Source organism: Castor canadensis, chromosome 9, assembly GCF_047511655.1.
Source record: "Castor canadensis chromosome 9, mCasCan1.hap1v2, whole genome shotgun sequence".
In the NCBI taxonomy this organism is placed as follows: Eukaryota; Metazoa; Chordata; class Mammalia; order Rodentia; family Castoridae; genus Castor; species Castor canadensis.
The window spans coordinates 92,083,716-92,110,002 of record NC_133394.1 but is presented as its reverse complement, the minus strand read 5'-3'; the positions used below and the strand labels follow the sequence as shown (position 1 = coordinate 92,110,002).

Genomic DNA, 26,287 nt, shown 5'->3' with positions numbered 1-26,287 from the left:
GTGCTTGCCTAGCATGTGTGAGGCTTGGGTTCAATCCCCAGAATCAGAAAACAAAACAAAACCAAGCTAATTACCCTGAATAAGCCCTTATTACCACCTACACTGTCTTTAAGCTGTCTACACGTATTGTTTCATCTACTTTATTTAAAGAGGTGAAAGGCCTGTACAATGAAAACTACAAAACATTGAAGAAAGAAATCAAAGAGACACTCAAAGATGGAAAGACCTCCCATATTTACAGATCAGCAGAATCAATATTGTGAAAATGACTATACTATCAAAAGCGATCTACAGATTTCATGAAATCCCCATAGAAATTCCAATGACATTCTTCACAGAACTAGAAAAACTCAATCATAAAATTCATATGGAAGTAAAAAGACCGCAAATAGGCAAAGCAATCTTGAACAAAAAGAGAGATGCTGGAGGTATCACAATACCAGACTTTAAATTATACTACAGAGCCATGGTAAAGGGAAAAATACCCAGCATGGTCCTGGTCCCCAAATAGACATATAGACAATGGAATAGATGAGAGGACCCAAAAATAAGCCCACACAGTTACAGCCATCTGCTTTTGACAAAGGAGCCAAAAGCATACATTGGAGAAAAGATAGCCTCTGAAACAAATGGTACTGGGAAACCTGGATATCCATATGTAGAAGACTGAAACTAGATCCCTGTATTTCACTCTGTACACTTGAAAATGGATCAAAACTTTTATTAATGTAAGACCTGAAACTCTTAAACTACTACAGGAAAATTAAGGGAAAACCCTGGAAAATACAGGCATAGGAAACAACTTCCTGAATAGGACTTTAGTAGTTTAGGAATTAAGAACAAGTTTTGACAAATGGGATTGCATCCTACAAAAAAGCTTCTATACAGCAAAGGACATAGTTACTAGAATAATGAAACAGCATGCAGAATGAGAGAAAAATCTTTGTTAGTTATTCATCTGACAAGGGATTGATAACAAGAATCTACAAAGAGCTCAAAAACTAAACTCCAAAAGAGCCAATAATCCAAATTAATAAAGGGGCAAATGAATTGAACAGACAGTTCTTTGAAGAAGTACAAATGACCAATAAATACATGAAGAAATGTTCAGCATCCATGGCTGTAAAGGAAAAGCAAATCAAAATGACACTGAGATTTCATCTCACCCCAATCAGAATGGCGATCATCAGGAACACAACAATTGCTAGTGAGGATGTGGAAAAAAGGAACCCTTACACACTGTTGATGGGAGAGTACATTAGTGCAGCCACTATGGAAATTAGTATTGAGGCACATCAAAAAACTAAAAATAGAGCTACCATATGATCCAAGAGTGATACTACTCTTGGGAACCTATCTGAGAGAATATAAGCCAGTATACAGTACAGACACTTGCACACCCATGTTTATTGCAGCACTATGCACAATAATCTTACTGTGGAATCAGCCTAAGTGCTCTTCAACAGATAATAAAGAAAACATGGTATATGGATACAATGGAGTATTATTCAGCCATAAAGAAGAATGAAATTATATTGTTTGTAGGAAAATGGATGGAACTGGAGATTATCATGGTAAGTGAAATAAGTCTGCCTCAGAAAGATAAATGTCATGTTTTTCTCACAGGTGGAATCTAAACCTAAATATATATAATATATGTATATATGTACATAAATATGCATATACATGCATATAACATGAATTTAATGTGGGACTGTTTGGGGGTGAGTGAAAAGGGGAGACAGAATGATGAAGGGTGAATAATATCAAAGTGCATTGTGTCTATGTATGAAATGGCATAACGAAACCCATTAAAACTGTTTAAAAAACACTGGGTGGGGGAGCAGTGAAAGAAAGAGCAATTGTTAAGTACAATATATGTATGGAAATACCACAGTCAAATATCTGTATATAATTAATGCACTAGAATAAAAAAACAACCCCACCAAATCCTCATAAAACTGCCATTTTTAGGTAAGGAAATAGGCATCAAAAAGTTAAATAACTTACCATATAAATTATATAGATAGTAAACAGTATGACTGAAATTTGAACACAAGATAATAATTTATATCTGTTTAGCATTTCCTGGTTTGCTAATTTCATTTCTGTACATTCCCCCATTTCATTTTCCCAGATGGCCTTTTGAGAGGCAGGAGTTATTACCCCATTTTTCCAAATGTAGGATTGAAGGCTTTGAGAGGTCACTCAGCTAGCAGGTGTCTGGGCTAGCACTGAAAGCCAGGTTTAAGGCTCTCTCAATTATTAGACAGTCAAGGTCAAAAAATATATATATATATTTATTATGAAGCTAAAGTCTGTATAGTACAAAATAAAATGTAGATTTTTTTGTACTGGGTTTTGAACTCAGGTCCTACACCTTGAGCCACTCCACCAGCCCGTTTTTGTGAAGTGTTTTTTTGAGATCAGGTCTCACGAACTACTTGCTGGGGTTAGCTTTGAACTGTTATCCTCCTGACCTCTGCCTCCTGAGTAGCTAGGGTTACATGTGTGAGCCACCAGCCTGGCTTAAATTGTAGTTTTTTAAAATAATTATCCAGATTAGCTCAGGCCCCACAGAATTTAGCCACTTCATTTTGCTTAATGAAAATAAAAATATGGATGAAATGTTACTAATGAAGCAAATATAATATTTTAAATATTAGATCCATAGGCAAAATCTCAGGGGTGATACTTAAAAGCTAATATTCCCTGCTACTTACTCCATTACATTTTCTAATTGGTGGAACAAAATTGTGCAATTGAACTATCTGAAAAGTATTTTTTTCTCCTTCAAAATTACTAGATAACAAATACATTTGTCATATTCTTTTTAATGTATTAATAGTTTAGTAACAATTTTAATTTTGATAAAAAATTATGTATTTGACTAGTAAGAAATGACTTTCATTTTTTAGAACTATAATTTAAATTTTCACCTTTTGCTGATTGTTGAAATTACACAAATACAGTTTTTTTAGCCTTAAAATCCCAAAATCTGTCTTGAAATTTCCTTAACAGGTAAATAAGAGTTTTATATTTTAAAACAACCAGCCAGAGCATAGCGCAAATGGTATAGGGCCTGCCTAGCAAGTGAGAGGCCCTAAGTTCAAACCCCAGTTTCATCAACAAACAAACAAACAAAAAGACTTCCCCCCAGCAACAATAAAAAAAAAAGCCCCAGAGCTGGTTTTAAATTTGTGGGAGTAATATGAGGATGACAATCTGTTATAGAAAAAAAAATTAGTTTCAAGTAATTTACTGAAGCTGTATTCCTGCTTGAATGGTGCACATTTAAGGTTACTTTGTTTATTTTTTGGTGATACTAGGGTTTGAACTCAGAGCTTCATGCTCGCTAGGCAGGCGCTCTACTGCTTGAGCCAGTCTTTATGCTTACTTTAAGTGATATCTGGTTAACTTGATTTTAATACAAATTGGTAATCTTGAATTTCTAGTCAGTGGTTCCAAATGATGAGCTAGTGAAAAGGATTACTAAATTCAAATGACAGTATTTTAGAACCCATTTTATCCACAGACATAAAATGCAAGGAGGTGCACATATCCATTCACACAGGCACAAATGCAAACTCACATGCAAGCAATGTAATCCCAAAGTATCTAAATGTGATGACTAGTCTCCATTGCCAACCTGATGGGAGTGAGAAACACCTGGGAGATTAGTAGCACATACCTAGATGTGTCTACCTTGGTGTTTCCTGGATGATTAGATCATGAGGGCTCTGACCTAAGGAATGGTTTCCATCAACAGACTCAAGATCTGAATGGACTATTGGGAGGTGGTGGGAATTCCTGCTTGGTAGGAGAAGATAGGTCACTGGCGGCACGGCCTTGGGGGGCTACATTTTGCCCGGGACCCTTCCTGTGGCTGCTGTTTCCTGTCTTCTATGAGGTAGAGTGCTATGCACCCCTGACACCATGATGTTCTGCCCAAGTACATGGGGCCAACAAACCATGGACTGAACCCTCTGAAACTGTGAGCCACAATAAGTCTTTTCTCCTTTTGTTTATGTCAGGTATTCTGTCACAGTGATGAGAAAGTAACTGATACATGCTCTATGATCCCCACAAATTAATATGCTTGCTTCCCACTTTCAGTGGTAATAAACACTATGCATTCATGTGTTTCTATGTACATATGTGTGTCTGAATATGTGTTTATCTATGTATGCACTTAAAAGCAAAATCAAAGCTTTGGTCTACATATGTAAATAATCACTGTGCATCTAAATACAGTTGTCTCTAACTTAAAAGAATATATTCCCCTAAATCAAGTAACCAGAAAATATTTTTAATCTCTTCTGTGTTTAGCTGTGTATGAAGAGGATACAGAGTAGAAGCCATTCTGGCCCTTGTTTTTAAGTGTTATAAAAATAGGCAACATGTGTTGGTGAGGATGTAGCAGTGCAGGAACTCTCACAGAGTGTTGATGACAGTGGAAACTGGTGCAATGGTTCTGGAAACCAGTTGATGCTACCTATCAAAGACATGGGATGCAAAAGCCTCAAGACCCAGCAGTGCCGTTTCTGGGTATGTACTAAAAATCTCTTGGATGTATATACAAATGTATAGAAGAAAAAGCACGAACTCAACATTCTGTTTTGTAATAGCGATAAAGTAGAAAAATACCCAAAGACAGTCCAGAGTAGAATGTTTGAATGGAGAATGGTATTTTTATACAATGGGATTATACAGATATAAAAATTGCTATGGCTATTGGAGAATATAAATGAAGCTCTAAAGCATAATTTGGAAAAAACCAGAAAAATATGGTGAGTATACTGTCAGTATGATTCCACTTGCATAAAGTTCAAAAACTGAGCATTTTATATATACTTATACAAGATAGATTTATAGTTTATATGTAGATTATATAGAGAGAGTACGTAATGTATTACGTACGCATATAATCTATTTTTTCATTTGTATGGTACTAGGGAATGAAACCCAGATCCTTGCACGTGCCAGGCATGTGCTCTACCACTAAGCTACATCCCCAACCTAACGTGATCTATTTTAAAAAGGAAGGGAATGATTAACTGGGTATTTGGACCAGGGCTGCCTTTTTTTTTATTGTTTTATTATTCATATGTGCATACAAGGCTTGGGTCATTTCTCCCCCCTGCCCCCACCCCCTCCCTTACCACCCACTCCGCCCCCTCCCTCTCCCCACCACCCCTCAATACCCAGCAGAAACTATTTTGCCCTTATCTCTAATTTTGTTGAAGAGAGAGTATAAGCAATAATAGGAAGGAACAAGGGTTTTTGCTGGTTGAGATAAGGATAGCTATACAGGGAGGTGGCGCACATTGATTTCCTGTGCATGTGTGTTACCTTCTAGGTTAATTCTTCTTGATCTAACCTTTTCTCTAGTTCCTGGTCCCCTTCTCCTGTTGGCCTCAGTTGCTTTTAAGGTATCTGCTTTAGTTTCTCTGCGTTGAGGGCAACAAATGCTAGCTAATTTTTTAGGTGTCTTACCTATCCTCACCCCTCCCTGTGTGCTCTCACTTTTATCATGTGCTCAAAGTCCAATCCCCTTGTTGTGTTTGCCCTTGATCTAATGTCCACATATGAGGGAGAACATATGATTTTTGGTCTTTTGGGCCAGGCTAACCTCACTCAGAATGATGTTCTCCAATTCCATCCATTTACCAGCGAATGATAACATTTCGTTCTTCTTCATGGCTGCATAAAATTCCATTGTGTATAGATACCACATTTTCTTAATCCATTTGTCAGTGGTGGGGCATCTTGGCTGTTTCCATAACTTGGCTATTGTGAATAGTGCTGCAATAAACATGGGTATGCAGGTGCCTCTGGAGTAACCTGTGTCACAGTCTTTTGGGTATATCCCCAGGGCTGCCTTTATGGGTGAGAGTAAAGGGTGTTATCCAAGTAGGGCATCTAAAAGTTTCAGATTGCATTTATGAACTATTTATGACCTTGGCTGGTGGATATACAGTTTCTTGTTTTTAGTGGCCTTTTAACTGTACATGTATCATATATGCTGCTTTATAGTTTAAAATATGCATTTAACAAATATATTAGAAAAAAGACCAGAATTTACCACAATAACACTAGTTGTATAGATTATTTGCTTATGGATGACTTCTTTTTTCTCTTTCTACATGTTCTGTAATGTGATTTTATTACTTCCATAATTAAAAACAAGTAAACCACTTACAGAGAAACAACATTTTGACTTAGCCTAAATAAGTCACAAAGTATAACTTTAAGTAGTTTTATTTAAGACCATGAATTTCACAAATATCTAGGTAGTATCAGCGCTAAGAAAGAAAAAACATCCTGAAGGAGGAAGTTCTACCAACATGCACTGTTTTTTTAATGGTGGTGGGGAGGGGGGAGGGATTGAATCACCTCTGTGTTTGTTAGGCAAGCATTCCACCACCCAAGCCACACTCCCAGCCCTTTTTTGCCTTTATTTTTGTTTTCAAGACAGGGTCTTGCTGCTTCCTTCGTAGAGGCTGAATTCTGGATGGCTTCAAGCTGGTGATCTTCTGCTCTCTGCCTCCTCAGTAGTTGGAATTACAGATGTGCACCACTATACCTGTCAATAGACATATACTCTTTCTTTCTTCTTTTTGGCATTACTGAGGATTGAACTCAGGGTCTCACACTTGCTAGGCAAGCACTCTACCACAAGAGCTATACCACTACCCCTTTTTGGTTTGGGTATTTTTGACATAGGGTTTCACTTTATGTCTGGGCTGAGCTGGACCACCATCCTCCTGTTTATGCTTCCTGCTGTAGCTGGGATGACAGGTGTGCACCACTACACCCAGCCATTGGTTGAGATAGGGTCTCACAAACTTTTTGCCTGGTTGGGCCTTTTTTTTTTTTTTTTTTTCATTTTTCTTTTATTATTCATATGTGCATACAAGGCTTGGTTCATTTCTCCCCCCTGCCCCCACCCTCTCCCTTACCACCCACTCCACCCCCTCCCGCTCCCCCCCCTCAATACCCAGCAGAAACTATTTTGCCCTTATCTCTAATTTTGTTGTAGAGAGAGTATAAGCAATAATAGGAAGGAACAAGGGGTTTTGCTGGTTGAGATAAGGATAGCTATACAGGGCATTGACTCACATTGATTTCCTGTGCGTGGGTGTTACCTTCTAGGTTAATTCTTTTTGATCTAACCTTTTCTCTAGTTCCTGGTCCCCTTTTCCTATTGGCCTCAGTTGCTTTAAGGTATCTGCTTTAGTTTCTCTGCATTAAGGGCAACAAATGCTAGCTAGTTTTTTAGGTGTCTTACCTATCCTCACCCCTCTGGTTGGGCCTTGAACCACAATCCTCCCCATCTCTGCCTCCTACCCCAGTAGCTAGGATTATAGGATTGAGCTACTCAGCCCAGTCCTAACAAGTACTCCTGAATAGCTTGGATGCTGTTAATCTGTTTTGGGGGAGGAAGCTGCTCACTCCTAAACAAATATGACATTCTGAGTTGAAGAGAGAAGAAAAAGTCACACAATAGAAGTAGTTTTTTAGATCTCCTTTTCTCTAAAGATTTACCTAACCTCCCTCACCTCCTGAGATTAAACTATGCTCTCCTTCTCTGGCTGCTATAGTTTGTGCATACTCATATTTGCACAAATCCCATGGTGTATTATTTGTTGACTCAATTCTTTCCCACTAGGCTCTGAGATCTCTGAGGGCACAGTCTAAACTATAGTCACTTTGTGTCTGTTTCCACCAGAGATACACATTGTGCCTACAGTAGGATAGTTACCCACAGGTTTATTAAGCTAAACAAAAGAAGCAATAGAGATTTCAAATGTAGTGGGAGCTGCATGGTGGAGAAAGCTGAATATTCTAAAATGCTAATTTTCATGCAGTCAATACATTTCTATTATATCTAAATTTAAGATCTTGAGATAATATATTATGTCCATTATAAAAACTTCAAAACACTACACAACATAATAGTCATTATACATTGGTAACTTCCGACTTCCACATACTCTATTTGTGCCACCCTCACCATCTTTCTCCTCCTACTGTCTAGGACAGGCTGTAAAACTCAAGCTTGCTATTTTTTATCAGGGGACCTTGACTTCCTCTTAGAACCATGGGATGCAGATTCAGAGCATATGATGGCAGAACCAGCCATGGAAGGGCAACCAGAGAAATTGCTGATTGCAGACTTCTGTTATAAAGAATTAGAAATCACTTCCTTGTCCTAAGATAGCAAACAGCCCAAAAGTCTGCAAAATAATCCTTATCAGGACCCATTGGAGCAAAGTAGCAATTTCCCTCCTTCAACCTAAACATTTGCAAAATACTGATAATACCTCTCACATGATGTCTTAGTCTTTAGACATCTCCTCATACTGACAAGAAGGGCCTTTCTCTTCTTCCCCTCTGGACTTTCCTAGGTCTGTGCTGAAACAATTGGCTTGCTTTGTTAGAAATACATGACTTCAGCACTTCAGGGCAAGGGCACTTGATCCTGGAAGACCTGATGAATGGAGACAGTTTATTTTCAGATTAGTTTGGTAGAGATAAATTTAAAATTGTCAATTAAAGGAAAAAGGAAGACCACGTATAAGTAGGTATGTAGGTAAATGGTTTATTGATTAAATTTTCTAATAAAATATCAATCCAAATTACCTTGGTTAGATGCAAAAACATTTTGAGTGAATTTAATAGACAATATAGTCGAATAGGCTATGTTCAAATCAAAGTTTTGTCTTTTTCCTGAGTACCAGAATCACTAATGTAAAATAGTGATTAAAAGTAAGGGTGCTGGCTTCCAACTGTCTGGGTTTAGCTATTGATCCCACCATTGCCTCACGACAGGTTTTCCTCTGCAAGTTTCTCTCCATATATTCTATTGATTGTGTTTCACTGGAGAACATGACTAATAGTTCACGAATATGTTTTTCTAAGGTTTTTTCCTTTTCTTTTTGTGGTGCGGGGATTGAACCCAGGGCCTCATACATGTTAGGCAAGTGCTCTACCACTGAACCAAATCCTCTGCCCCAAAGTACCCTCTTGTCATCTACAAGTACTCTTATTAAAGAACTAAAAGATAATGCAGGTAAAAATGAATGGGTTATGAAGTCAAAGTAATAAAAATGCATGATGAAATTGGTAGCGTGTGTTCATACATGAAGAAATAAATTGTAACCATTGCTTTTGTGGGTAATGCCAAAAGCAGAACTTCCTTAAAAAGAAAAGAGATAAACCTGACATGTTAGCTCATGCCTGTAATCCCAGCACCCAGCACTTGGGAGGTTGAGCTGGGAGGACTGCTTCAACCCAGGAGCTCAGGACTGACCTAGGCAACACAACCAGACTTTTTTAAAAAAAGGGAAATTTTTAATAGAAGTAATGGATAGGTTCTTAAGATTCTTCAGGGCCTTGCACGTGCTAGGCAAGTGCTGTAGTGCTTAAACCATGCCTCCAGCACTTTTGGTTTTGATTTTGATTTTTGACACAGGGTCTCACCACTACCTTTGCCTGGGTTGACCTCAAACTCAGCATCTTCCCTGCCTTAGCCTCCTGAGTAGCTGGGATTGCAGGTGTGCACCACATGCCAACTGGGACCGTAATGAACAAAGAGGAAGAAGTCAGAAGATCATATTGGAGAATTTCTTGATGATTTGATACAAAATACTGATATTGACAAAAATGACATAAAACTCAAAATTTATTTCTGCAACAAGGAAACCAATGATAAGCTAAATGATGAGTGTGGTCAGTTTTCATTGATGCCTTGTATTTTTATAGCTCATTCAAGAAAAACACCCTTAATATGGGTTTTTCCAGATCACACATCAACTCTAAAATATGAAACTAATAATGAATCTCCAAATGGAGATAAACCTTTTAAAATACAATTCTTTTCTTGTTTTATTATTCATATGTGCATATAATGCTTGGGTCATTTCTCCCCCTTGCCCCCACCCCCTCCCTTACCACCCACTCCACCCCCTCCCTCTTCCTCCTACCCCCTCAACACCCAGCAGAAACTATTTTGCCCTTATCTCTAATTTTGTTGTAGAGAGAGTATAAGCAATAGTAGGAAGGACCAAGGGTTTTTGCTGGTTGAGATAAGGATAGCTATACAGGGAGTTGACTTACATTAATTTCCTGTGCGTGGGTGTTACCTTCTAGGTTAATTCTTTTTGATCTAACCTTTTCTCTAGTTCCTGGTCCCCTTTTCCTATTGGCCTCAGTTGCTTTTAAGGTATCTGCTTTAGTTTCTCTGCGTTAAGGGCAACAAATGCTAGCTAGTTTTTTAGGTGTCTTACCTTTCCTCACCCCTCCCTGTGTGCTCTCGCTTTTATCATGTGCTCAAAGTCCAATCCCCTTGTTGTGTTTGCCCTTGATCTAATGTCCACATATGAGGGAGAACATACGATTTTTGGTCTTTTGGGCCAGGCTAACCTCACTCAGAATGATGTTCTCCAATTCCATCCATTTACCAGCGAATGATAACATTTCGTTCTTCTTCATGGCTGCATAAAATTCCATTGTGTATAGATACCACATTTTCTTAATCCATTTGTCAGTGGTGGGGCATCTTGGCTGTTTCCATAACTTGGCTATTGCGAATAGTGCTGCAATAAAAATGGGTGTGCAGGTGCCTCTGGAATAACCTGTGTCACAGTCTTTTGGGTATATCCCCAAGAGTGGTATTGCTGGATCAAATGGTAGATCAATGGTTAGCTTTTTAAGTAGCCTCCAAATTTTTTTCCAGAGTGGTTGTACTAGTTTACATCCCCACCAGCAGTGTAAGAGGGTTCCTTTTTCCCCACATCCTCACCAACACCTGTTGTTTGTGGTGTTGCTGATGATGGCTATTCTAACAGGGGTGAGGTGGATTAAAACACAATTTTTAAAAACCAAAAATTTGATCATCCATATTAGAAGAATAATTACATTTTAGAAAATGTTCTCTGTAGGGAATTATAATATTATCATATGAAGATAGATCAGAGAGTATGCAGGCAAATATATCAGCAAAAAGTTTTATAGCCATGTGTCAGGCAATTTATTAATAAAAATAATCATAATATTTTCCAGATTTTTTTGGGGGGTGGTACTGCACTTGTTAGGCAGGTGCTGTACCACTGAAGCCACACCGCTAGTTCATTTCCCAGATTTTTTGATGTTGGTGGTATGAACATTTAATTTTCCATAGGTGGGTACTACATTATCCCTCATCTTCCATACTTTTGTTATAAGGTGATCAATAAGCCTCTCATTGAACCTGAGCAGATTTTGTGGCTAAAAAGATTCTGTAGTTGGCAGAATAAAAGCCTCCTCAAAATGCCCACGTCTTAATCTCTACAACCTGTGATGTTATGTGGCACAAACAAACAAACAAACAAAAAAGCTGCTAGTCAGCTAATCTTAAAGTAGAGATAATTCATGATTATGCAGGCGGGCCCAGTGTAACCACAAAGGCCTCATAAGTGAAGGAACAAGGTAGAAGAATCAGGGTCAGGAAAGATTTCAAGATGCAGTGGTATAATGCTGGCTTTGAATATGGAGAAGAGGGTCACCAGCCAAGGAATGGAAATGGCCTGTACATACCAGAGAAGGCAAGGAATGGTATCCTCCCTAGAGCCTGCAGAAGGAACACAGCTCTGCCTGCGCCTTGATTTTAGCCCATGGAGAACCATTTTGGACTTCTGACCTCTAGATTATAAGAGACTAAGTGTGTATTGTTTTAAGCCTTCAGGTTTGTGGTGATTTGTTACAGCAGAATGTGAAGTTAATACAGATGATATGTGCTTGCCAAAGCTATTTCATAAAAGGAGATAGAGCATTCACCTGATTTTCTTCAAGCTCTGTTACCATGACATGAGGAAGTGGAAAGATCACATGGAAAGGACACATATAAAAGTATTCTAGCCACCAGTTTCAGCTGAGGTCCCAGCCCACAATCAGCATTGACTTAGACAGTAAGCAAGTGAGCCACAGAGTACTGCAGCTCCACACACTATTTGACTGCACTGTCGTAAGACAGCCTGACATGGTGCTACATGCCTGTAATCCCAGCACTTGGAAATTTGAGGCATGAGGATCATGGATTCCAGGCCTAGCTACGTAGCAAGACCCTGTTCAGGAGAGAGAGAGAGAGAGAGAGAGAGAGAGAGAGAGAGAGAGAGAGAGAGAGAGGTGCCTTGAGTAAAAACTGCCCAGCTGAGTTCAGCCAAAGCTCAGCCAATCCCTCCCCCATCTATGGGTACAATGACACAATGACACAATGACAAAGCTATTATTGTTTTAAAGTCACCAACTTTATTTGTGATTCATTGCACAGCAAAAGATAGCTGGAATGGTGAGTAGATGCCAACCTTTAAAAATTTACAACTTATCTTGATTCATTTTAAATAAATCTTCACCTTCATACATAATTTTGTATTTGTAAATCCTCTTTTTTTGTAGAGAAAACCCCTCCAAGTTGTCAAGCTTCAACTCTCCCCTCCTGCCCAAAATCTGGTTTCGTTCCTGCATGTAGCCACAATTTCTTATGCAGACTGTGCTTGAAAACATAATATATGTAATTGAACAGACTTGTGAATCTTTAATATAAAGCAATCCTTCTTAGAAGTTGAAAAAGCCCTTCATTTTTGAAAACACTTTTAAATGTTAACAAAAGCAAAATTCACATCACTTTAAATGTCAACTGCCTTTTCATTTGAGATCAAAATAAGAGATCATTACTTTCACAGACATTACAACTTCTTTGGGAGGAAGATGATATATTCAGCAGATGTCTCCTAAATGGCTCTTTGCTGAAAGTGTCAACTTCACATAGCACTGTGATGTCAAGACAGGAAATACCTGATTTATGTTATGGTTCTTGGAACAAATTATAAAAGAAGAATGTGTTATGTAAACAATAACATATGATGTCCCAAAATGCAGTCTGGGCCACTTTAAATACATATTTACTTTGGAAGTTGGCACAGTGTCACAAGTTTGTAATCCCAGCTACCTGGGGAGCTAAGGCCTGAGGACTGCTTGAGCACAGGAGTTCAGTGCCAGACTGGACAACAAAGTGAGACTTGATCTCTTAGTAAGAAAGAAAGAAAAATATTTACTTTGGAACAGACCCACCATTTTGAAATATTCAGCTTTGACTTCAAGAACCACCATATTCTTACTTGCCCTCTCTTTTGCCAGCCTTTCCACATCATGTCAAACTTCTTCATTTATTTCAGTTGACTTTTAGTACAGCAGAAAGATCTTTGCATAATCAAGTAATATGTTGGCTGCAGAGTCAAATGAACATTGAGTTCTGGGGTTTCAGAGATAGTTTACCCAAAGCTAACTCACTTGTAAGTTAGTAGAACTGGAAGGAGCTAAAGTGGCTGGCTAGAAAAGCTGGTCCTCCAGTTGTAGACATTCAGATGGTCTCTAAGGTGTGGATAATTCCTACAATTCTGGAACCCACACATCAACATCTGGGAATTGGCTGTGTTGAGATTATCAGCAATCCTTGCATACATATATAAACATTCCCCAGAAAGATACGGCGTGCTCCTGTCATAACAACAACAAAATATCTCTATGTTAAATAGATCATAAAATGTTGGGCTTGCTGATTTCAGATTTGATAATGTCAGAGATTTATTCTGCTGATCACTTAATGAAAGGGATGAATTGTCTAATATAAAGATTGCCTCATTTCCCCAAGTTCAGATTAAAAATATGAGCTGTATTTGACAAATCTGAATCACTTCAAGATGGCATCTGGGTTGGGCTGTAACTTCCCCATTCCTCTCCCTGAGACAGGCATTCTTGTCTCCTTTGTGGGTTCTGCTAGCAGAGTGAATCTAAACAGGAAATTGGGGTTGCAAACCACCTTCGATGACAGAAAACAGTCCAGATGGAAGAAAACAGGGAGCCAGGAATAGTAAGGAAAAGGGGAGCGGAAGTGGCCTCCTGTCTGCTTTATAACCCGGATCCTGAATCTCTTTCCTTTCAATGAGGTTCAGAATGATCCAGTGTTTCCCCTTCAAGAAGTCACAGAATGTGAAAATTCTTTCAGTTTATTTTGTACAGCAAATTGCTTTCACAAACATTTGTATTTAATTGTTCCGTAGGAAGTAGACATAGCAACCCGTTTGTTGGTTTTTAGGTTAGAAAGCTGAGCTCAGTACAATCAAATCATTCAGGATATTCAAGGTACTATTTCTGGTGAGTAGGAAAGCTGGGGCTCAAAGCCATTCTGATCTCACAACCAGCACTTCTGTCCTACTGCAGATATACTAGGGCATATTGTTTTAGTAATCTATTTTGGTATCCCTGAGGCCTTGTACAATGCCTAGCACTTAGTGTACTCATTAAATGTTGTTGCATAGGGGCTGGGGTGGCTCGAAAGTAGTGCATTTGTCTGGCATGTGCAACACTGGCTGGGTTTGACCCAAAGCACAGGGGAAAAAAAAAACCTCTTACAAAAAAATCTAGGATTTGCCGTCACAAGGAATCATTTCTGAGGAGAAAGATGCTGTTTGGAAAGTTGTGGGGTTTTGATGCGTCACTTAGTCCATAGAGGTCTAGAGATAAATCAGTTAGGGAGGTGGCAGTAGCCCTGGGGATGCCCTATTTTCTTTTCAGCTGGAAGCCGAAGTTGAGTAGGATTGAAGGACACACCTGACAGAGTCAGGGATTCCCTGAATGCAGGCATTGTTTCTGTGTGGGTGCTTCACTGCTCATTTCCAGTTTTGTCCCCACCTTCTATTCTCTGATGTCTCTAAGAACAACAGGCTCTGTCAGGCTTTCACTGAGGGCAGAGTATCACCCACCTCTATCACACCACTGTCAGTGTCTGTAGAAGACCAAGTATCTTATGATAAAAGTCCCCACAAAGCCTTTCTTGGGGACCACAAAGTTTTTGAGTTCCTTATTTTGTAGGGGTGTATGTTGCAGAAAAGTTGCCTTCAAGAATTGCTTAACACCAACACGGTGGCATGGAGAAAAAAAATTGTCTAGGAAAGGCTAAAAAGTAGCTAATGGGTAAAGCTTGATTAGTCTAGGGAGAATATCTTTTTAATAAATAACATGGCGTCTAGGGAGAATATCTTTTTAATAAATAACATGGCGGTAGCACAGAAAGTCAAGGTGATGAGGACACAGAGAGTCTGGAAGGACTATTAAAAATAGGATAAATGATCAAAAAAAAGTAAACAGAAAACCTGCACAATACTTTCCTCCTCCTAAATTACCAACATTGTTAAAAAGAGGTGTTTTGAAAAAAAACAAGATGATGTAATGATTGGACCAATATTTTTAATGATTGCTCTCCTTTAATCTGATAGAGATAAGTGGATTAAATGGAAAAAGGCTCCATATTGGACATGTTGACCAGTCTTTCTGTGCCGAGGAGGTACTACAAACAGCAGGAAATTCAACACCATTTACAAAGCTTTATGGTTTTACTCTTAAGAGAGCTGCTTCCATCATTAAAAGGATGTCTGGAAACAGATACATAAAATACCAGTTACAAAATATAGCACACATTTTGTATAACTTTATACCATTTAGTGGTCTAAGCAAAGAACAACTTCTAGATCTTTTGTCTTATATATTGTATTACTTTTAGTATCTCCTACCACTTACTTTTACGTTTCCTCTTTCATATCAATTATTTTATATCTTAGGTTCCTTTTCTACCTTTGCCTTCTTAAAACAAAGTCTCTAGTCTGTTGTAAGTTCTGGTTACAAACTCTCTTTTCTCTCATGGTGTGTGTTTTTGTCCAGCTGCTTCTATCTATACACTGTTCACTGGACCTTTTTATCCTTGTACAAGAATTGTCATCTAAATTCTAATCTTAGCTCTATTTTCTAAATTAGTTGCATGTTCCTGTTAAAGTTTGTTAGCATGCATTTCCAGTGAGATGATTTGGTCAAATAAAAGTAATAGTTTAAATAATGCTTAAAAGATCAAACAAGCATTGAGTAATTAAATCATTTAAAAGTAGTGTGCTAATTTCATTCCACTTTCCCAAATCCTTAAGAAGGCCACACCTCTTTGAAGAAAAGCCTGCTAACTCTTTTGGGATCCCTTCCCCTCTAGTTGCTCTGTGTTTCAGACAGATGTCTGTGTCTAGTTTCAGCTAATATATAAAGCGATCTATTTCTAAAATTCCTTAGCTCTTCTAGAAAAAAAAGAGAGCTGCTGTTGAAACTACACTATGTGCCTCCCCCTATTTCACAAGCAACAAAATAATTCACAGAAAACAAACACAAGAAGAGGGGGCTGTTACTTCGATTTGATTTTAGGAACATGTCCATTTGTATGTTTGATGAGAGGTAGGGATTGAGGAGGTAGAAAGTAAAAAACTTACAAATGTTCTAAGGGAGTCTCCTTCATCCTTCAAAGATATTCCGTGTGAAAGTTTCTCCGGTCTAAGGCACACAGTTGGTTTTGCTCTTTGCCCCGCTTCGGGAAAGGTGTCAACCTTAATAACAACGCTAATTATAATGGACAATAAATGGTAATTTATGGGCGACTAAGAACCAAGAGGCTGTGGGAGTCTTCATTAAAACAACAGCATAGCTACAACCTGTGGAGGAACCCTATTATAATTATTAGAAGTTTATATGCTCTCATCAATGAAGTTTTTATTTGAAAAGTCCCTCCTTTGAACTTTTTTAATTATAGAAAAATTTTAAGGTACACAAAGGCAGAAACAATAGTGTAACGAAACCTCGTGTGAACTATCGCCCAACTTCTACGCAGCTTTTTACCCCTCTGGGTGAGTCTAGCTCGCTTTTATCTTATGGGTAGGAAAAAATTTTAAATAAATACCAAAGCATGATAGCATGTTACTTGTGAATATTTCAGTAAGCTCTCCAAAAATGTTGTAACTCGATTGCCTACTGCAAAATAGATTTGCAGGACAAATAAAGGGACGTAGAAAACTTTCCTTTGGTAGAAGCGGTTGTCACAAAGCTTATGTGGCATCTCTTTGGTGGCGGGGGGGGGCGGGGAGATGCCATCGAGAGCGTGGAAGAAGAGGTGTAGAACCCGAGGACAGGTAGCTGAATGCCATCAAAGCCACCTACCCAAGCATGCGCAATCAAGACTTCGGAGTTGCTAAGGCCCGGAGGAAGATGGAAGAACAGTACACGCTGAGAGCCAATCAGAGGGCTCAAAAGCCTATCGACCAGCCAATCCAGATTTAGGGTTGAATCAAGTCCTCAGCAGCCTGCAAGCCCCACCCGTGTCCAATCACAGAGTCAGCTACTTTGGGCGGACTTTTCAAAACAGCGAAAACAAAACAAATCGGGGACCTTTAAAAGGTGCAATGCAACCAGAAACGATCTCCTTCCGCCACTTAATCCACTCGCTCCTCTTTCCTTCCCGCTCCGGGTCCATCGTGGAATAAGCCCGACGTCCAGGTTCCATCCTGTGGCCGTGGAACTGGGCAGGAGCTGGCTCAATAAAGCCAAGGAGAGCCCTGGTGGCCAAAGAGAGGGTGGACACAGAGACTCAGAGGCGGGACTCTTTTTCAAAGTCTGCTGTTGAAGTGAAGGATCCCTCCGCGGGGAGTCACGTGCCCCGCCCCCTTGGGGGCGTCGAAAACTCAAAACAAAAACAAGGGGTTTACTGGGGCATCGCTGAGGCTGCAGCGGTGCGGGTGAACACAGACGTTTTGGGGCGCCGGCGGAGGGCCCGGGCGGAGGCTGGGCGCTCGGGCAGCGGGATGAGGCCGGTGCTGTGAGGCCGAAGGGGCGGTGGTGGCAGGGGAAGAGTCGGATGCTGGTCCCGGATCACCGCTGAGGCGGCAGGTCCCCGACCTCGGAGACAGGACCGGACCCCCTTGCCGCGCCTGTCCACTCCGGACCGCGACGCTGGGGCCGGTGGAGGTGCATCTCCGGCACGGTGAGTGGGGTCCCCCGGAAAGGCTCAGGGTTTCTTTGTTCGTGGTGGGGATTGCAGTGGGGGGTGGGGGAGAGCGATCAGAGTGCCTCGATTGCTCCCCACCCTTCACCTCTGGGAGCGACCCAGGTCCTACCCCTCAGACCCTGGGGAGCTGGTAATGGAGAGATGCTGGCGGGGTGGATGGCGGGGGCGACAAAGCTAAAGGCAGTTCTTCGCTTCGGTGCCCCCACCTGGTTTTGTCCGGGGGCTCACTGGGTTGGTGCTTCTTGGATTGACAGCCCCAGGGCTCCACACAGTCGCGGACCGGGTTATCCTGGTGGATACGCCGGGATGTCCGGGGCGCAGGGGGTCAGGATTTCCGTCTCCCGACCCCAGCCAGGTCGGCCACGCCCCCCACTCAAATAGGGGTGTCTGCCACTTGGGTACGTGGAGAGTAGATGCTGGAGAGTAGGAAGTCGACAGGGAAAGCTTGGGGGCTGGGCTCCAGCCTTAGGGTCTCCCGAGCTGGGTTCTGGGCGGGGCTCGGGAGTCTCCTCCCTCCGGTTCTTTGTTCAGTCGCGAGACTTTTTCTCTCTTCCTCCCTATTGTGCAAAGCCCCACCCCAGACCCGCTTCAGTCACTGCTAGTCGTCGTACCCTGGGCAATCCTACCCCCTCGCGCCCCCCCACCCACCGTTTCCCCCACCCGGTCCCTTGCAGCTGCAGGTGGGGCGGACAGTTTCCTGTTTGCGAAAAGCCCTCGGCCGGCCGGAGCTGGCCGGTTTGACCCAGCGCTGGGCAGCGGACGTGACCAGATTCCTCCCCCGCCACACCTCCTTGGCGGTGGGGGGGAGGGTTTCCCATGGGGATCTGGCAGACGTGACCGATCCCCTCACCCCTTCCTCGCTGCTGTGCGTTGGGGCGCCCCTCTCTGGAGGTACTGCCACCGGCCTTTTCTGCCCCACTCCCCATCACCCTCTGGTTACACTTAACCGTTTGTGGTATGTTTGCTGCAGATGAAGGATTTGGGGGCACAGCATTTGGCAGGTGATGAAGGAGTCCAGCTTCTCGGGTTGTTGAGCTTCTACCTGGAACAAGAACAGAGATTCCAACCTCGAGAGAAAGGGCTGAGCTTGATCGAGGCCACCCCAGAGGTAAGTTTGCAGGAAAAGATGATTTGCTCAAGCAGCTCATAGGGCCTGGGGAGGTAACTTTCTTTATTCACCCCAGTTGAATTAAGACTAAAGGCTGCATAATTTCTTAAGCTGAAAACTGGTCTTCCTGGGGTACTAAGATAAACCTTAATATTGTACAGGGTTATGCTTTTGTTTCTTAGCAAAAATGGAAGTAATACCAAGTGTAGAGGTTATTCTGTGAGTCTTGGCGCTTGAAAAATACCTCTTCAAATGGTGGCCCACGGTTCACATTATACCCTCTGCTTATGAAATATTTATAGTAGGACCTTAAATAATTTTACAAAAACTAAAACAAGAAATCCTGTATGTCTATTCTAAGGCACCAAATTATACTGTGTTTCCTGTAGCTTTCTGGAATGTGGTAATCGCTCACCTGATGTTGAATTGGTAAAGCTGTTCTATGTTGTATATTTTTAAAAGGCAGTGATACGCATATTATCTGAAAGTGTATAGCTTTAGGAGTTGATACCACTCTTTCCACCCGTATTGTTGCAAATTAAGGAAAATGACCTTATTCTTTGAATGTGTATTATCCATCTAATACTTAGAAAGTAATACACTTTGACTGTTGGTTTCTGTTGCAGAATGATAACACTTTATGTTCAAGATTGAGAAATGCCAAAGTAAAAGATTTAAAGAGCTTAACTAACTTTTTTGGATCTTGCACTGAAACTTTTGTCCTGGCTGTCAATATTCTGGACAGATTCTTGGCTCTCATGAAGGTATTTAATCATTTTTATAAATTAAGTACAGCAGTGTATTAAAAATGACCCCCGTAAATCTTTTCCAAGCAGGAAGACACAGTCTTATTATCAGCAGCGACCGTTAGAAAAAAGTGGAAATTCTTCAGTCAATAGGATCACTGTCAGCTGCTGGGTCAGTTTTCAGGGCACTGAGAAGAAAAGGGCAGTCATCTGCCCGTGGAAGCATTTGTGTATGTCTCACACAGTGTGCAAACTGATGTCATACTTCTCTTGAACAAAATATATTAAAGAATTGGGATGGTTGCTAAAGATTTTTACAGGAAAAGACAAGATATAGAAAGTATTTTTTTTAATGTCCAAAGAAGTAATAGCTTTTTCTGTGTATATTAAAAAGCTTAATTAATTTTGACAGAAAATATACTATTCTGAATTTGTTAGGTCTGAAATAGAAGTATAACCCTGTCTTAACAGGGGCAGAGGGGATAGCCCAGGTGGTAGAGTAACTTGCCCAGCATGCACAGAGCCATGGGCTCAGTCCCCAGCAATGAAAAAAAAATAGGGGCATCATTGCAACATTCTTTCAAGTGTCTGCTATGCTAAATCAAAGTGACAGTTTTTTTTTAAAACCCTTTTGTTTTTTGTTGTTTTAGGTGAAACCTAAACATTTGTCTTGCATTGGAGTCTGTTGTTTCTTGCTGGCTGCTAGAATAGTTGAAGAAGAATGTAATATTCCATCCATTCATGATGTGATTCGGATTAGTCAGTGTAAATGTACCGCTTCTGATATAAAACGGATGGAAAAAATAATTTCGGAAAAATTGCACTATGAACTGGAAGCTACTACTGCCTTAAACTTTCTGCACTTATACCACACCATTGTACTCTGTCATACTTCAGAAAGGTGAGTGGGATTAAAAATTAAAGTTCTGCACTGTGACAAATAACAGTAAAACATCAGAATGTTAGTAAATGTGCATTTTTATTTCCTTTACATTTTCAACTTGGACTTTTAATGTCAAGTCCTTAAGATCTTTAAAGGTTTGAAAATTTGATGAATCTTTGTCTTTTCTTTGCATCCTATAGAAAAGAAATACTGAGCCTTGATAAACTGGAAGCTCAGCTGAAGGCTTGCAACTGCCGACTTGTCTTTTCAAAAGCAAAAGTAAGCCTATTTCTTGTTCATGTTTATCTCACAGTTTCTGTTCTGACTTTTAAAAAAAATTTCATTTTTTTTTTGTAGCCATCTATATTAGCTTTGTGCCTTCTCAATTTGGAAGTAGAAACTTTAAAATCTGTTGAATTACTGGAAATTCTTCTGCATGTTAAAAAACATTCCAAGGTAAATATCATCAGTACTTATTTTTTTTTTTTTAAGCAAGTTTCATTTTGCTCTGTGGTGCCTTAAACGTAATACTTCATGAGGTTCTAAACTTCTAAAATTCACTTATTTCTTATATCCCAAATGTCACAATTCTCAGAATGCAGCTTTGACCCAGACTGTATTAGTTGGAAGGGGACACTGGTCACTAAGCCCAGCTTTTTTCTGCAGGCAGGTGTCCCTTCTGTAGTATTCATGCCAGATGGTGGTAGTCGCATACATTGCCCCATGCCATGCACACTGTTCTAAACTGCATACCAGGAGCAGACCTAAGCGTACTCTAATGGGGTAGGAAGGCATCCGCTCACATCTGTAAGGCTGAGTCGTTATCTCATTAGTTTCATTACTAAAATAACATCAGCAATGTTTCTTTTTAAACCCCTTAGGCAGGCCGGCTCAGTGTTTTTGCAGTCATAAAAGAGTATGAAACAAAGGCACAGTACTTTTTCTTAAACTAATAGTCTAGTTGGTGAAATATGAAATTTGACATGAGTGATGGTGTGTGTTATTTATTTTTGTGCCAGGTAATAGTGACTGTAAGAAGTCCTTTGAAGTTGTTAGCAAAGAAATGGGGCAGATCAGGAGAGGCACTGTGACTAGGAGCCTGGTTGGAGCCATCTTGAATCTTCAAGAGTGAAGGTTTGGATAGCAAATGCTGGTGGCTATGCAACTGGTGGATTGGATGGGTTTGGGTAGTCATTAGGGCAGGCTTGCAGATGGAATGTCTAGGCCATAGTCACAAGCGGGAATAAGGATAACCAACTCAAACAATAGGCTTGGAAGTGAAGCAATCATGCATGGCCGTGATTTGGAGCCAATGATGGAGAGAATATTGGCATCATTGGCAGACACTTGGGAAAAGTGAATTTGTGATGAAAGAGTACATGCTTGTATACTCAGGTACATGTCTTGCATGTGTTTGGCAGTCTGGAATAAAAACGCAGACGATAAACCATAGTTAGAGATGGATGAGACAGTAAGATCGCAACCATGGTTGAGATTTGGAATTTCTCATGAAGAAGTGTGAGTTGAGTTTGGGTTTTGTTTTGTTTGTTTTGCAGTGTTGGGGTTTGAACTCAGGGCCTTGTGCTTGCTTAGCAGGTGCTCTACCACTTGAGCCATGTTTCTAGTCCAAGAATTGATTGTGGAAAACATAAGAAACTTGTGGAGTCCTTTGTGTAGGGATTAGTTGAAGTTGTGATGTTTTTAGCATTGGCCTTTTAGGAGCCAAGTGACAGAATATCAGGTCCTGGTAAGTAAAAACACTGTTGTGTTGGAAAGAGATTTTTAAGAAAGAGGTGACCAAGAGTATTGAATTTTGATAGGAGGTCCAGTATAATGGAAATTGAAGGAGGTCATTGGAAACCTCAGGAGTGATAGAGTAGTGAGAAGGGAGTGGTTGAAGCTAGATCACAAGGGGGATAAGCTATAGCTGGATTGGGTGGAAAGGAGGCCAAGATGATATAAAATAATTTTGTTGGAGCTGGGCATTGTGGTACACTTTTGTAATCCAAACATTTGGAGGCTGAGGCAGGGGACTGAGTTGGAGGCCAGCCTGGACTAAGCAAGATACTGTCTCAAAAAAGAAAACTCTTCCATTTGTGGTGGAATTACATGTGATGGAAATCATTGTGTTTTAAACATCTAGCTTTTGTTCCAGTCAGTTTTACTAGTTTTCGTCTGAACTTTATACTGATAGTGATATGTGGAAAAATATTTAGTGAAAATTGATGTCATGAAATCTGTCAGAATGTATTAGGTAGTTGCTTTGTTAACAAACTTGGGGTATTTAGATCAGTATGTTTTTTTAAAAAGTAGGCAAACCTTTCCATTTGTTCAATACTATCTAAATTATACTTACAGTGTTCTAAATCAGTGGTTTCCAAATTTAAGCTGCAGATTACAATCACTTAGAGGACTTTAAAAATTCTTGCCACCCAGGTCATACAACATAACAATTAAATATCTGGATGTGGGAGCTTAGCCATCAGTATTTTTTATAGATCATTTGGTGATTCCAAGGTGCAGCAAGGTTTGTAAACTACTGCTGTAGCTTCTTAAAATGTGTTTTTATTTTTTTTTAGATTAATGACACTGAGTTCTTTTACTGGAGGGAATTGGTTTCTAAATGCCTGGCTGAATACTCTTCTCCTGAGTGTTGCAAACCAGATCTTAAGAAGTTGGTTTGGATTGTTTCGAGGCGCACAGCCCAGAACCTCCACAACAGCTACTACAGTGTTCCTGACCTGCCCACAATCCCAGAGGGGGGCTGCTTTGACGAAAGTGAAAGGTGAGCAGGGATCTTGGCTAATTAGACTTCTGCAGACTAAATATTACTGATTTTTAGACAAAAAAATCATGTATTTATTCAAAATAGTAGGCATACTGTAAAATAAGGCATCAAAGAAAGACCTTACTGTCATGGCATCACTTCTTCAGGTGAGAAAATTGATAATCATAGTTGCATTAAAATAGATAATGACTGATAAAATCTCCACCTTAAAAAAACCCATTTTGTCTTCTCATTTCCCTTGGTCTTTGAAATACAGTTCCACTTTTTAAAACAGCAGCAGTAACAACTGGGCTTTTTAATATTAATAAGGTGTTACAGAAGGAGACTGGGGGTAGGTGATGAAAAAATAAAGGGAACCACCACCAGTAATAGGGCAGACATCTACAAATTATTTAATTTTACTAAATTTTATTGTTTTATGCTATAAAGACCAGAAGTTCCATATTCGTGGTTCCTTTGTATCTTGCTTTGGTATTTGAGAGGGACAGTACTGGAATTATTGAAACAAGACTAAGACTGAGGGGTGGGAGGTAGTTTTCAGTTCACATTTATTGGATTTAAAATACTTAGGATTCTACAGTTAGTTGCTGTTGCAGTTATTATTTAGTACAGCATAATAGTTTGGCAACTAGTAGTTTGTGTAAGCCTCTTAAAAAAAAGTCAATTGACAAGATTACAATAAACTTCACTTTAGGAAGTCCTTGGAAGTTAAATTTGCCCCTGTAAAATAAAGGTTAGCTTCTGAATACAAAACCCTAAGACTAGAGATACTCATGTAGACTTGGTTTTTATCTTGCTTATAAACACTTGTGCGTTTTAATCAGTGACGCCTCATTTTTGTCTCTTTCCTCTTCAGTGAGGACTCTTGTGAAGACATGAGCTGTGGAGAAGAGAGCCTGAGCAGTTCTCCTCCCAGTGATCAAGACTGCACGTTCTTCTTCGACTTCAAAGTGGCGCAGACACTGTGCTTTCCCTCTTAGAACTCTCCAGGTTCTGTGTCAGAATTTAAAGTGTGTGTAACAGTTTCAAAGCAATAAATGGGGAGTAGGTAGTTTTCTGATCCAGCCTCCATGTAGGCAGGAATTACATAGACTGGACTACCTGCCTTCTGTTTATTATTCAGATCAGATCTGGCCTATTTTCATATTTAATCCTAAGCCATCAAATGGGTTAGTGCCTCTTAAACAATTAACAATACTTTAGACATTGGCACTTTATTTTCCTCGTTGATCTTTAGCTACTTCGGGGAGAAGGGAAGGTGCTGAAACCTTTGTTACTTTTCAAGAAGATTTTTAATGATGAATAGTGTAGCTTACCTTGAAATTTTATAAAGCCATCAGGTGTCTTTATTTAACAGATTGGGAGTGTGCAAGCGCTTCCTTAGCAGGGCCAATGGGTAATCCTTGAATGGTTTATCCAAGATTTCCTCTCCCCATCCTCACAACAGAGGCTAATCAGTACTCTGGGATGTCAAACACCTATTTTGTTGTTTTGCTTTTCAAATGATCGTGTACTCTGATGCAGATGCTGTAACTTTAGGAATTATAATATTGACATTTCTGTGAATTTTAGTTTGTAAAGTCTTCATTGGGGTTTCTGCTAAAGCAGAAATAATTGTCAGGCTAGGGCTCTTAGTTGCATTATTAATGCCTACGTATTGTCAGACTATAGTATTATTTGAATGTTTAAAGAATCCATAATTTGGTAGTTTTGCATGCACCTGTATGAAAGCGGTACAGGAAGTTGAACAGAGCTAGGTAACTATGGAGTTGATAGATGTTGGTCTAGTAGCACATTTTATCTCATTTTTATATTAAAATGTCTGCACGATTACATTTTACTTCCTTTGTAATTCACATTTCAAAAATAATGTATTAGTACATGGGTGCCAAGACTTGAATATGAAGTAAAAAGAGCTCAAGTATTTGTAGTATTACAGTTTTAAGCAAATCTGTGTGGTGATGCAGCCATAAGAATGGGGGTGTATCAACTCTGTACACCTAAGATTTTGTACAGAGAATTTTAAACTTTATAAGCTGTGTATGAAAATGTAAATCTTTAAAAATGTACATAAAAATGCTGTATTTTTTTACCTTGTGTTTGTGATAATCTAGTCATTGCATGTAAATATAATTTATTGTGTATTCTGTATTATAATCAGACATGGATGACTTACTTTTGTTTGTACTGGTAAGTCAAAATCCATGGGATGTTTTCTGAGGTAGAGCTTTTTGAAGGGATAATAGGTTACAATTGAAAATAAAAACATTAATGAATTCTCCTTGTTTGCAATCATATCCCAGTTTTTAATCTTTTGGTAAAAGTTGTTGCTGAATTTCAATGAGAAGCCCTGAAGTGAGACTGGAGCACTTCCATAGACAGCCTTGTGACTAGCTACCAGAAGTCCTCTCAGTTTGTCACCAAAGTGACCCTTAGCCTCTGAAATTCTGAAAGGGAATCTGTCACATGAGAATTGACCCCTCTCTGGGGCAGAGTCATATTAAGCAAGCTCTCAGAAGCTATTGTGGTAACTTGAATGCCAATTAATTTGTAGTGCAAGCAGTAGATGTAAAGTCGGCTAGAATGTCCAGACTGACACATAGAATATACTTTCTGGAGATGAACCGAATTCAAATCAGAATAGTTACTTGGTGAGTAAGCATGGGGTGTTAGTGGTGATGGAATCCTATTAACCTCTGGCTTTTTAGGTTTCTACCCCTCCCCCGTCTTTTTTTTTTTCATAAACTATCTACTTTGATTTTGTAGACTTACTTTCTTTACTTAGAATTCAGGTTTACCAAACCTGGTTTTCATGGACCAGCTCTTTCACCCTGGAGATCTGGGCATGGTT

General features: G+C 39.8%; 1 protein-coding gene across 2 annotated transcripts; it reads left to right on the top strand.

Moving 5' to 3' along the window:
• The first annotated feature begins 17,577 nt into the window (after positions 1-17,577).
• Ccng2 (cyclin G2) lies at positions 17,578-25,717 on the top strand. 2 transcript variants are annotated; one of them, XM_020186787.2, is made up of 8 exons: positions 17,578-17,887; positions 18,882-19,019; positions 19,646-19,783; positions 20,416-20,666; positions 20,849-20,927; positions 21,006-21,104; positions 23,228-23,433; positions 24,293-25,717. In XM_020186787.2, the coding sequence occupies exons 2-8, from the start codon at positions 18,882-18,884 to the stop codon at positions 24,414-24,416; spliced, it is 1,035 nt and encodes a 344-aa protein (XP_020042376.1). In that variant the 5' UTR covers positions 17,578-17,887; the 3' UTR covers positions 24,417-25,717. The 2 variants fall into 2 exon arrangements, with proteins under 2 accessions (XP_020042376.1, XP_073898035.1); XM_074041934.1 differs by lacking the exon at positions 17,578-17,887 and adding an exon at positions 17,937-18,802.
• The last annotated feature ends 570 nt before the right edge of the window (positions 25,718-26,287 follow it).